This window comes from Paralichthys olivaceus, chromosome 17 (genome assembly GCF_024713975.1).
Source record: "Paralichthys olivaceus isolate ysfri-2021 chromosome 17, ASM2471397v2, whole genome shotgun sequence".
Taxonomy (NCBI): Eukaryota; Metazoa; Chordata; class Actinopteri; order Pleuronectiformes; family Paralichthyidae; genus Paralichthys; species Paralichthys olivaceus.
Window position 1 is genome coordinate 17,905,416 of NC_091109.1, and position 13,275 is coordinate 17,918,690.

At 43.0% G+C, this 13,275-nt stretch overlaps 2 protein-coding genes across 3 annotated transcripts; one reads left to right on the forward strand and one right to left on the reverse strand.

The window, feature by feature from the left end:
• Positions 1 to 292: 292 nt before the first annotated feature.
• Positions 293 to 5,633, reverse strand: LOC109647022 (clavesin-1-like). The gene is made up of 8 exons (XM_020112793.2): positions 5,202 to 5,633; positions 3,600 to 4,281; positions 2,854 to 3,024; positions 2,570 to 2,688; positions 2,229 to 2,403; positions 1,960 to 2,070; positions 1,642 to 1,874; positions 293 to 1,556 (listed from the first exon to the last, which is right to left on the reverse strand). Exons 2-8 carry the CDS (start codon positions 3,696 to 3,698, stop codon positions 1,478 to 1,480), a joined length of 987 nt encoding a protein of 328 aa, XP_019968352.1. The 5' UTR covers positions 3,699 to 4,281; positions 5,202 to 5,633; the 3' UTR covers positions 293 to 1,477.
• Positions 5,634 to 6,380: 747 nt separating this feature from the next.
• Positions 6,381 to 13,138, forward strand: riok3 (RIO kinase 3 (yeast)). Of its 2 annotated transcripts, none has more exons than XM_069512347.1 (13): positions 6,381 to 6,586; positions 7,879 to 7,994; positions 8,084 to 8,229; positions 8,327 to 8,434; positions 8,777 to 8,886; positions 9,223 to 9,366; positions 9,444 to 9,571; positions 9,661 to 9,843; positions 10,102 to 10,261; positions 10,468 to 10,548; positions 10,960 to 11,049; positions 11,599 to 11,712; positions 11,845 to 13,138. In XM_069512347.1, the coding sequence occupies exons 1-13, from the start codon at positions 6,551 to 6,553 to the stop codon at positions 11,956 to 11,958; spliced, it is 1,530 nt and encodes a 509-aa protein (XP_069368448.1). In that variant the 5' UTR covers positions 6,381 to 6,550; the 3' UTR covers positions 11,959 to 13,138. The 2 variants fall into 2 exon arrangements, with proteins under 2 accessions (XP_069368448.1, XP_069368449.1); XM_069512348.1 differs by having other exon boundaries at positions 6,463 to 6,716.
• Positions 13,139 to 13,275: the final 137 nt, after the last annotated feature.

Genomic DNA, 13,275 nt, shown 5'->3' on the forward strand with positions numbered 1-13,275 from the left:
TTAAAACTAAGTTGTTTTAGTTTCAGAATCAAATGAAGTTTACGTTCAGAGACATTCAGATCAGCTGCTGCAGTGAATCCACCTCATGATGAGATTTGTCCAGAGATCTGGAACCTTCCTAGTAAGAAAACTTTTTTAATTTCTGCCTCTGGACCAAACAAACGTGAATATTCTGAGAACGAAAACTAAAAGTGGAGAAACAGATTTCTGGTTGTTTTTCGATGCAGCAGCTTTTTAAAAATCGGACTTATTCCAAAATAAAATCGCTGCTGTTAAACACAACACGACCAGGTTGGTGTAAATGTTTAATTCTATACATTCATTGAAAGGAAATACATTACATCACAGTCGAGTGGAGACCAGTGTAGCCCTGATGATGAGTCTAACACAACAAAATCATCACACGCTTCAAGTCACTCTGAGTTTTTATGAATAATCAACTTATGTCCCGAAACGTTTTAGTGAAATCATCAACTTTTTTAATCTATTCCCATGTTTTCAGAAATCTCCTTTATTTCTGTCACAGGACATGAAGATGATTTCACTTCAAATATCTCGAGAGCGACTGGATGAGTGTGCCACTGTTCTTCTTCTTCTTCTTAATAATACAATAAAATACAATCTTCAATAAAAACCAACATTCAGTGCAGGAGGTTCAAGGTGATCGTTTCTTCAGAAAGAACATTTCATCCCGGCAGAAGACCAACAGCTGGTTTACAGTGTGAGACATGTGCAGTGCTTTTATTTTGAAATGCTTGTGCGATGATGGTCTGGCTTGATGTGATTTTGTTGTTTCACATTAAAAGAAAAAAATGGAAAATATTCTTCTACCAACGTGAAGCTGATGTTTCCGCCTCCGTCAGTTTCACACAAGTAGTTTTTATTTAACACTTCAGCCGGTGGAGAAATAACTTAGAATAAAACTGATTTTGATTTTTGATTCACAGCTCAGAAAACTCTGAAGATAAAAACTGGATTTCACCAACAAGGATTTTTAAACCTGGATTCAATCACATCTTCCTCTCTTCAGCTCCACGTCTGGTCTCCAGCGCTCGAGGCCGAACAGAAACAGAACCAGGAACTAAAACAGGCTGAGAGAGCTGACGTTAGTTATTTAGCTCTGTTGCTAATCCTCACGCTACAGAAACTATTTATATCAGCTGTAGTCAGATGATCATTAGTGTGACATCATCATACCTCCCCCAAAGCTTTGTGGGAAAAAAACGTAGAGCATTTGAAACTCGTTTCTACGAAACTACGATGAAACTGATCTCAGTTTAAATTCATCCTTGTTGATGCTTCCAGATCAAAACGTTCCTCAGAGACGAGGTTCTGAGTTTAAATAAAGTTTCTCAGGTTTTCACAGAAAGTTTAGTTGTTGACGTCAGAACAGATGTTGATGACATCACATGGCTCAGAGACAGACTGTGTGTGTGTGTGTGTGTGTGTGTGTGTGTGTGTGTGTGTGTGTGTGTGTTCAGTCCAGGGCCAGCAGTGGTGTGTTGGTCTCTCTGTCGTTCTGTCGGAGAGTTCCTGGTTCCACTGCCGACTGAGACCTGCAGCAGAGAAACATGTTACAGCAGAGTGCCAGCAGGGGGCAGCTCTCCTCCCTCTCTCTCCTCCCTCTCTAAATGTTTTCACCTCTTCATCATCTCCTTGTCTCCTCCTCCTCCTCCTCCTCCACAGTTCTCCCTGACGTGCAGAGCGTCGTACGTCAGCGTGTACTCCGTCTCGTCGTTGTAGTCGGGGCCCAGCAGCGTTCGTGCCCAGATGCCCATGTCGTACGGCGGCATCGACCCACCGAACTCTGATGGCAGACACTCGGGCTGGATGAGCTGGTGCAGCGAGTTCAGGTTGTTACCGTGGAGGAAGATCTGAGGAAGAGGAGGAGACAAAGAAGAGATCAGAGGAAGAAGAGAAAAAGACAAAACAGGAAGAAAAGGAAAAAAGAGTTTTCACCCGTTTCCTGGTCTTGTCTTTGAGGAAGGGTTTGATGATGGTGTACATGGCGTGGATGTACCACGGCTGATTCACAAAGTGGATTCCTCCAAAACGAGCAGGAAAACTGTCCTGAGGATGAAGAGAGAACTCGTCAGTGACGACCAGAGGTCAGAGGTCACACACCGGCCAGAGGTCAGAGGTCACACACCGGCCAGAGGTCAGAGGTCATCTTGGTTTCTACGATGGAGATAATAAATGTGAACTCCTTCATCTCGTGGTGTTTCTACCTGCAGTCCTTCGATGGCGAGTTTGAGGATGTTGGGCGTGAGCTTGGACGCCTGTTTGAAGGAGAAGTTGCTCCAGTCGATGATGAGGACGAAGCCGTTGATCTGGAGCTCGGGGTTTTCAATCAGAACCTCCAGCGAGAGAAGAATCGCTCGCAGGATGTCGATGAACGAGTTCCTGACGGACGGTCGATAAGAGAGAGAGACGCTCCGTCACACCTTAAATACAGCTGTTTTAATCAATGAGAGGACAGTGTGTGTGTGTGTGTGTGTGTGTGTGTGTGTGTGTGTGTGTGTGTGTGTGTGTGTGTGTGTGTGTGTGTGTGTGTGTGTGTGTGTGTTACCTGCTCTGGTCCCAGTTGGAGGCGAACAGGATCAGGATTTTTCGACCATGTTGGTCTGGAGTCTCCAACACACCAGGGAAACCGTCCATCAACGCTCGCTTAATACCAGAGTCATCCACCTGAGACGCACACACACACACACACACACACACACACACATGTTGGAACCAATCAAATCCCAGTAAATAACAACGATGACACAGACATGAAGTTAAAATATCGTGTCACGTGAAGAAACGCTGCGTCCCGTGTTCGGAGCGTGTTGTGATGACCTGACATGTTACCTTGAAGCTCTGGAACATGTCCAGGTTCTGCTGTCGGAACTGGAAGTACTGAGCCAACAGTCGGAACGTCTCCGTCTGGTCAAACTTTCGGGCCCTCAGGAAGCGGAGGATGAAGTCGTCGTCCGTCCGCAGGAAACCGATGTCCGGCCGCGTCACGATCATGTCCCGCACCTGGACGGGAAGAGGACGGAGATAAGAGGACGGAGATAAGAGGACAGAAGACGGAAGAGGACGGAGATAAGAGGACGATAGAAGTTCGTTCATCTGTTTGTAAGTAAAAACTACTGAACTGATTTTTCTGATATTTTGTGGAAGGAATGAAAACGTCAGAGCAGATAAACGAGTGGATCCAGGATTGTGGTCCAGAAGAGGTTTGTTCTCTCGGAGCTTCTTTTAATCTGCTGCTGATTCGTAGTTTTCAAACCTTCGTGTTGTTGCGTGAGAACTGAACTGTGACTTTACGGCCTCATGATGAGGAATCTGGGGCAAAAGGTCAAAGGTCAGTGTGACGTCACACAACTCTAGAACTCAGTGTTTGATTATGACTCGTTTTCTCACAAATGTGCAGTTGGATAAAAAGATGAACTGAACTTTTATACACTTCTCTGGATATTTCTTAAAAGCAGAGGAGCAGATTGTAACCATGGTGACGTGTCGGTGGTGACGCACGTTTTCCAGATTGATGATCTTATTGATTTTCTGTGATTGAAGTTTGAAACGTGAACTAACAGATGTTGGTTGTCTACCTGCTGGATGTCCTGGTGCAGAGTGTCGGGGTTTTCATTCAGCTCTAAACGAGCTTTCTCCGTCGTCTCCGAGCTGAGGCCGGCGTGGAGGTGTGTCATCCTGACGTCCGGCCTCCTGAGGTCTCAGATCAGCAGCTCGATCAGAAAATTCAACTTCTTAGGATCAAACTTCAGTCGATTTAATCTTTGAATCGTCGTCTTTTGAAGTGAAACAATCGTATTTGCTGTCTGAGTCTGAATCGTGTTTTTACTTCACATTCACAAAAGAGTTTGATCTGGTACAGATGTTGTGTCAGTCAGAGACAATCATGGTCGTTTCACAGCTGGATTATTGTGCAGGCGTCAACATCGTCACGGCTGTCTTCTTCTTCTTCTTCTTCTTCTACATCTTCTACATCATCAGAGAAGTCTCAGAGTTTTGGTTGGAAACGTTCGGACTCTTCCAGGTTTTCAGAGTCAAAGTATCAGAGACGTGTGAGACTCAACACGTCTCATCCTCTTTGTCCAAACCTTGTTCTCGTTCAGCGTCTCACAGCTTCCTCCTCCTCCTCAGCAGATTTCAGTTCCAGCTTCATCAGTCGGTGCCGTCGACTTTCCGCTTCGTCATGACGATGCTCGATTACGATGAGTCAGAGGTCAGAGGTCAGTTTAGGCCGCTCAGTCTGGTGAGGGATTCCTCAGACTGAGAGAGAAGAAACACAAACTGTCAGAAGTGAATGAAACTGACCAACAAACTAAACTGACCAACAAACTAAACCAACCACAAACACACACAAGCAAAGCACAGAGACGCTAATCTGTCCGAAGGACTGAATCAACACTAACAACCAAATATACACAAATAACTCAATATACACAAATAACAAAATATACACAAATAACAAAATATACACAAATAACAAAATATACACAAAATATACACAAATAACTAAATATACACAAAATATACACAAATAACAAAATATACACAAATAACTAAATATACACAAAATAACTAAATATACACAAATACTCAGGAGATAATCGAAAAGACAATAAACACTATAAGACGCACAAAATAAATTAAAACCAACCATAAGATTCAGTTTCCCCTCAGGATGAACATTTGGTGAGTTTGTTATTTACGGTCTGTGATTTAAACTCGCGTTAGCATGGAGCAGGTTAGCGTGAAGCTGAGCCTCAAAGAAGTTTACATGCTAACATGCTAACATGATTGTAAACACACATGATGTGAAACAGCAGCTTCTTTAAAAACACGTCACATCTCGTGTTTAACGTGACTGATTCTTTATGGTTCTCATGTTTGCTTAGAGGGGCGGGGTCAAACCATCAGATGACCCCGCCCCCAACATGTTGTCGTCACATCGGTAAATATTTGAATGGATCCTCACTGATGAATGGATGAATGGATGAATGGATTATTGATGAATGGATATTTGTGATGAGCCCTCTGACGGACCTGATGTCCTCACAAGGAGCCAGAGCTGCAGCCTCCTCCTCCTCCTCCTCCTCCTCCTCCTCCTCCTCCTCCTCCTCCTCACAGCGCCTCCTGCTGGTCTGCTGTCACTGTTATTATGGGATGTTTCGATGCTGGATACTCACAGTGCAGAGAGCTGCTATGTGTGCTGGTTGAATCCCGGCCGTGCTGCCTGGCCCGCCGGCCCTCCGGTGCTGATGCTGAGGACGGAGGAGTCCATCGGTGACAAAGACATCCAGGTGGAACGAGACCGGAGGGGCGGAAGAGAAGACAGATCATCAAAATAAAAGTCTGTGCAGGCGACGAAGGCCTGATGCTGTGATGAAGAGGAGGAAGGTGAGGAAGAGGAGGAAGAGGAGGAAGAATCGGACGTTTTCACTTTGAGCTCAGAGGAGACGTCAGGATGCTCCGACACCGTCAAGGTTTCAAAATAAAAAACCACTTCCTGTGTGCACTTTCTAAATAAAATCTGTTTCTGTGAAGTACACGGTGTCAGTAGTACTGGAATAAATACTGACATGTTTGTACACAGAGTAATGATTGATTTAGGAATCCAGCATCATCATCAATCTGAATAAACAGCTCCTCGTGAAATCTAAACATCTTTATAATAGACATAATTAATCCTTATTAATCCCTAAACAAATATCTATCGTTTTATTTTGAAGCCAGACTAGCCGGGTTTCCGGTGTTATTCACGTGAACGCGACTTCAAGCACCTGGAACAACAGCTGTTGGCCGTGCGCGTTCATGAGCCAACCTGGACACATTGTAGGGCGTACACGCGACAGCTGATTCGCACACGCGAGCACACGCACGCACATGCATTAAGGTTAATGTTGAAAAAACGATATTTAAATTATTTTCTTTACATGATCAGATCACACGTGTTTAATATGATTTATATAAATATATATAATGGATCACCTTCATACATATACATATATATATATATATATATGTATATGTATATATATATGAAAGGGATCTTTGGTGTTTTGATTTTAGTTTCATTAGTTCAGTTACAATAATATTATATCACTTGATTTACTGTTTAAAAATATAAACATTATTATTTTCGTTGAATCGTCGGTGATAACTTTAATTTGGAATAATTATCTTTTCACCCACATGCTGGATCATTAAATGAATCGTGTTTAAATATATTTGATTATTTAATATATAGATATAGATATGTATAGTATAAAGATATATATATATGTGTGTGTGTGTGTATTTATATACAATCTATGGTTTAAATTTAAAGACCTTTTGAGAGCTTTTATTGTGGAGGCGGACAGTGTCCTGCGCATCATCTGTAAGCTTCCTGTGACGTCACCGAGCGACGCGTCTCATTTCTTGTTCTGGAAAGTTATCGTCTGTTGGCCCCGCCCCTCCGCTCCGTGCTAACGTTAGCTCCGCTGCTTGTCACGAGTCGGTCCCGGACACAGAGTCGATTAATCGAAGCATCGTCATGGATCGAACAGGAGTCGCGTCAGAAACACGGAAGGTCAGAGACTCTTGGTTTTTACTGTCGCCTTCTGTTTCTCCGGCGAGCTGCTAATGCTAGTGCTAAAGCTAACTGCGATCCAACATGGCCGCGACTCCCTGAAGATGTTTGTTTGATCTAAAGACAAAAGGTTTTTATTCTGCCGCTGAAGTGTGTGTGTGTGTGTGTGTGTGTGTGTGTGTGTGTGTGTGTGTGTGTGTGTGTGTGTGTGTGTGAGTGTGTGTGTGTGTCAGTGTGTGTGTCAGAGTCAGAGCTATGTTGTGAGTCAGAACTATGCTGTGTGTGTTGTCTTTGTTGTGTTTGTTGTGTATGGTGTGTGTGTTGTGTGTCAGAACTATGCTGTGTGTGTTGTGTTTGTTGTGTGTGTTGTGAGTCAGAACTATGTTGTGAGTCATCGTCTTTATTTTCCTTCCACGTGTCTCAGTGTAAACTAGTTTTTTTAATCATAGATTAAATCTTCTTATTGAATCTTATTGTGACTCTGCGATCATTTATATATAAATGATAATTGATAATAATGATAAATGATAATTATTATTTATATATAAATAATAATTATTATGAATTTAAAAGCTCCTACATGTGGGTGGAGCCTAAACTCACGTCAGCACAACCTCAACTGAGACATGTCTGAACAAGTCTCTGCTCTTTCTATTATCTTCTGTTCTATATAATCTATATATTCTTATTCTATTATGTTCTATATAATATTATAATCTATATATTCTTATTATGTTCTGTTCTATATAATCTATATATTCTTATTATGTTCTGTTATATATAATCGATATATTCTTATTATGTTCTGTTATATTTAATCTATAAATTCTTATTATTTTCTGTTCTAAATAATCTATATGTTCTTATTCTATAATATTATAATCTATATATTCTTATTCTGTTCTGTTCTATATAATCTATATATTCTTATTCTATTATGTTATATATAATATTATAATCTATAAATTCTTATTATGTTCTGTTCTATATCATCTATATGTTCTCATTATGTTCTTGGATCTCCAGACACGATCCAAAGTGTAATAAACAGGAGAGAAAGACTGAACACGTGAAAAAAGAATCAAAAGAAAAGAGCTCTAAGTGATCGAGAGCTGCTGTAACATGCTGCCACAAGGAGGCGCCATCTTCTCTTCTTTATTCACTGTTCCTTTGGAACATTATATTCACCTATTCCCTGTGTGTGTGTGTGTGTGTGTGTGTGTGTGTGTGTGTGTGTGTGTGTGTGTGTGTGTGTGTGTGTGTGTGTGTGTGTGTGTGTGTGTGTGTGGCAGAGCCCGTGGGGTTCGGTGGCCCCGGCAGCTCCGGCCTGTTCTCTGGCTGATGTGATGAGCGAGCAGCTGGCCAAACAGCTGGATGAGGAGGACGCCACCTTCCCTGCGCTCACTGAGTGAGTTCTCAACATCTGTGAGTTTGATAAAACACCTGCAGGTTCATCACAATGTGAAAATCGTGAACAGTTTTCATTGTGTTTCTCAGACCGGGAGCAGATCTGCTGTCGTCGGGTGATGCTCCTGAAACCACCAGTGACCTGATGCTCGCCAAGATGCTGCAGATGCAGTTCGACCGTGAGTTTGATGATCAGCTGCGCCGCGAGGAGAAGAAGTTCAATGGAGACAGTAAAGGTAGAAACCCAATAATTTGAGATTAGAATACAGTTTTATTACATTAAAACAGATTAAAATGTTCTTTAAGAGTCTCTGTTTAATGTCTCATGTCCAGTGTCCATCTCCTTTGAGAACTACCGCATGGTTCATCCATATGAGGACAGCGGCAGCTCAGAGGACGAGGTGGACTGGCAGGACACGAGACACGACCCCTACAGAGCAGGTAACTGCAGCAGGTTGACTAAATGAACGTAAGTCTGGACGTGTTCCTGAAATGTTCTGGAGGTTCTGTATGTGAGAACAAAAACGTCTGAGTCAGTTGCTCCGTAAATGTTCTGCAACTTGTCCTGAAAAATGTCAGAGTGAGTCCATGTGAGGAAACAGTGGGAAAATGTGGGGAAACTTCACAGTGAGCGAGAGCTGCTGCTTCACAGGAGAAACAGGAACCACAGGAAATGTCCAGACAACATTTTACAGAGTTCATGTGTGAAAACAGTGAAAGTGGGAGATCAGGGTTTAAATGCTTGAGTTGTTGGTGACGTGTGAGTGTGTGTGTGTGATACAGATAAGCCTCAGACGACGCCGCGTAGAGGATTCGTTGGAAAAGGCAAAAACATCACGACCAAACATGACGAGGTGACCTGTGGTCGTAAGAACACTGCGCGCATGGACAACGTAAGACAACGTCATGTTTTCTCAAACTCTTCACATTCATGTTTATTAACATTTAAATATTCACAGGTTCCGAAAACATATGAATTTATATCAGTGTTTTTTTTATTGAAAGCCTGAACGTGTTTTAAAGAGAAATGTACATATGAAGTTTAAACTTGTGTCTTATCAAAGTCAAATCATTATTTAATCTAAACAGGAAGTCACTTTGGTTGAGAGAGTTTTCTCCTTTGTGTTCATGATGGTTTTAAATATTTATTTGTTCTTTCTGTCGACATGTTCGTGCTTCATCAAAGAGAAAGTGTTTGCGATAATTTCATAAGTCCCCCCCCCCTCCAGTTTGCTCCTGAGGTCCATGTCGGCGACGGCCTGGGGATGGACCTGAAGTTGCCCAATCAGGTGTTTAACGCTCTGAAGCAGCACTGCTACAGCGAGCAGAAGCGCAGCGCCAGGCTGCACGAGAAGAAGGAGCACTCCACCGCCGTAAGAACAGACTCAGAAAAACAAACATCATAACAAGCTGTTCTTCTTCAACACAAACCTCCGTCCTCTCTCCACAGGAACAAGCCGTGGACCCTCGCACTCGTCTGCTCATGTATAAGATGGTGAACACTGGCGTGCTGGAAAACATCAACGGCTGCATCAGCACGGGTAAAGAGTCCGTCGTCTTCCACGCCGACGGAGGGAGGTGAGTGGGTACAGAGGGGGAGGGAGGAGCATCGGAGACACTGTAAATAAAGATGGACGATGTGACGGCTCTGCGTGTTCGTGTTTCAGCCTGGAGGAGGAGCCGGTGCCGGACGAGGTGGTGCTGAAGGTGTTTAAAACGACGCTCAATGAATTCAAGAACAGAGACCGCTACATCAAAGACGACTATCGCTTCATAGATCGATTCAGCAAACTGAACCCTCGCAAAATCATCAGGATGTGGGCCGAGAAGGAGATGCACAACCTGGTCAGGTAACGTCTGCGGAGATTCAGTGTCTCTTTAATAATTCATCTTAAGATTATTCATTGCTCAGCAGGTTTCAGACCTCGCGTCAGTTTCTTTGGAGAATCCAGCGAGGTTCCTGTTAATCGGTTAAAAGGGCCAGAAAAGTTCTGATACGATTGGTCAACTGCTTCCAGCGCGTGTCGTAGATGTCAGGTGTTAACGGAGCAGCGAACAGTTGCCATAGAGACGCAGAGATGTGTTGACGTTCGCTTGTTGGTTCTCAGGATGAAGAAGGCGGAGATTCCCTGTCCGGAGGTGGTGCTGCTGAAGAAACACATCCTGGTGATGTCGTTCATCGGTAAAGACCACGTTCCTGCTCCCAAACTCAAAGACGCCATGTTGGGTTCAGAGGACATGAAGAACGCCTACTACCAGGTTCTACACGTATGTACACTGACAGGAAGTCCACTTGTTCTGACACGTGTAGACACGGTTTGTACGACTGAGGATAATGAGTCGGTTGTTTGAAAAAGCAACAGTTCAGGTTAAAGGTTTAATAAATAACTCGTTCCTGATAAATGGAATCGATCAGCTGCTGGTGAATAAATGTTGCATGATGATGTTTTCTGTGTTTGATCGTTTCTCTGCAGATGATGCAGCAGTTGTTTCAGGAGTGTAATCTGGTTCATGCTGATCTCAGTGAATACAACATGCTGTGGCACGAGGGGAAGGTGAAACTCTTCTTTTGTTCCTACAGATTTCTGTCCATCTCTCCATCATCTCTCTTTCCTCCTCTTGGTTCAGCTGCTTTTCTTTCTCTCTCTCATTTTCTTCCTGTGCTCTGACTCGCTCCATCGTTTTTCTCTTTCCCTCTGTTCCTTACATCTCCCAGCTTCCTCTCCTCCTTCCGTCTTTTAATCTACTTCCACTCTTCCTGTCGTTGCTTCTGTCTATCCCTCCATACTGCTGTCGTTATCATTAACGTGTCTCGTCCAGGAGAGTCGGACCTGTGAGTGCGTGAAGGTGACCTGTCACTTTACATCTTTCCTTCCTCTCTTCCTGTCTTCATCTTTCTTTCTTTTATCTGGTCTCACTTGTTCAGTTTTCTCGTTAATTCATTCCTCTCGGTGGGTTTCGTGCAGGTGTGGTTGATCGACGTCAGTCAGTCCGTGGAGCCCACTCACCCTCACGGTCTGGAGTTCCTCTTCAGAGACTGCAGGAACGTCTCCACGGTAACGGCTGCTCTCCGATCTGTGTGTGTCAGGATGAGTCTGTCAGAACGTTTGAGCAGGAAACATCACAGAGAAATTAAATGTCTTTAAAAGTCAGAAAATATTGAATCTGATCTGGTTCAAGTTCAGCGAAAATTATACTTTTTTATGAATTAGTTTGTCCTTAATTATTTGTCTTTCATAAAATAGATTAGGAATGAATCATTAGTAAAATCTCTGTCAGGATTTAACTGGTGCTTATTATTGATTAACTTAAAGGCCTGTCCGCCAATCAGGTTCAACTTCGTCTGGTTCGTCAGTTTAATCAGAAACTGTCACAAAGAGACGAGTCATGTTGCCAAAAGTCTTGAGTCATGGTTACGTGTTGTTTGTCTGGAACCAAACAAAAAGGCAAGTGTGTGTGTGTGTGTGTGTGTGTGTGTGTGTGTGTGTGTGTGTGTGTGTGTGTGTGTGTTTGTGTGTGTGTTTGTGTGTGTGTGTGTGTGTTTGTGTGTGTGTGTGTGTGTGTGTGTGTGTGTGTGTGTGTGTGTGTGTGTGTGTACGTTCCAGTTCTTCCAGAAGAGAGGAGTGAGTGAGGCGATGAGTGTTTACGAGCTTTTCAACATCGTCACTGGACTGAACATCCCGGTCGGTGCTGAAGACGACGCTGAATTCATCGCAGAGGTAACAAAGAGACAGACACACACACCAAAGACACAGAGACAGACACACACACACTTCACTCACCTGTGACTGTTATTTATTCCAGAAAGCGTGTTTAAACTGTTGATTTCCCATCATGCTTCTCTCTGACAGATTGTGGCGTTGGAGAAGAGGAACGAGGATCACGTGCAGAGACGAGGGAAGAAAACCTTCCCCATCGACTCTGAAGACGTCAGCCCGCCTTCAAGCCCCGGGGCAGCTGACTAACGCTCGCCCGGCTCGCTCTGTCTTCATGATGTTGCCATGTTGAAAACGCTGGAAGAAGACAAACGGAGGACGCTTGTGCCACACCCCCTCCACCAACCAACTGCTTCCTGTAAACATGCAGGGTGGAGCGCCTCCTCCTGGCTGCAGGAGGACTGATTGGACCCAGGTGGATGTTGAAGTCGGAGCGTCCGGGCGGCTGTGAGCCTCCTGCAGAGTTTGCTCATATTTGCTCAAACTGACTTCAGTCAGAATCGTTTATTATTAAAAGCTTCGTTCAAAAACTGAGATTTATTTGAAGTTCTCGTGGAGAAGTTCTCAGGATGAAGCAACCCTCGAAATTATTGATATTATTCTTTGGGTTGATGATACAAGAACGACATGTCGGGTTTGAATATTTGACGTAGGCTCAGTGAGTTTAAAGAGCGAGCAGCGAGAAGAATGAGATCAAACAGGATTGAAGGAGTGAAATTGATGAACAGTTTTATAAAGTGAATTAATCCTCAAAGAGAAAATCGAAACACTAAATGGAAAATGTGGTTAAATATAAAGTTCTGATGCTGCTTTTAAAAACAAAGTCTTTATTCTTGATCCATCATTTTTTCTGTTTCTCTCCTCATCCTCGTCTCATAAAGTCCGTCAGGCTGCGTGTTGTTACCATGACGACAAACACTGGTGAGCTCATTGGCAACAGGTCGAAGAACAACATTCGTTCAACACAACACGAGGTTAAATAAAAATAATTCAGACAAAATACAGTTTGTTGAAAAATCAAGTATTATTCAAATCAAGGATCATTTTATCATAGAAGTTAAATCTGATTATTAATGAGACGTCTGATTTCAGTTCTGAGCTTCAGTTCCACCTTTGATTTTAAATGTCTGTATTAAAACCTTAAGAAAACTATAAACTGACCTGAAATAATTCAGCAGCAACATGTCGGGAATGTGGGAGATTATTTTAGACGACGGAAACATTTTGGTGACACGTGAAACTAAAGAGTCAAACATGAGTGAAGCAGTTCTGAGCTTCGAGTCATTTTAATGTAAACGACGAAGGTTTAAATTTGATCACAGACGAACGTGTGTTTGACTTTAATAGATAAAAATGTTATTTGATGATGTCACATGCTGTTGGTTTGATGATGTCATGAATTATTCACAATAAAAAGAGACGAAGAAGACAGTTGGTGTTTTTAATGATTCAAATCAAACACTGGTAATAATCACGTTCACTCATGGTTTGTCACGTGGTGGTTTGTCACGGACAGTCTCAACACGTGATAATCAGTCTGTCACGTGATTGGACTCGGGACTTCCT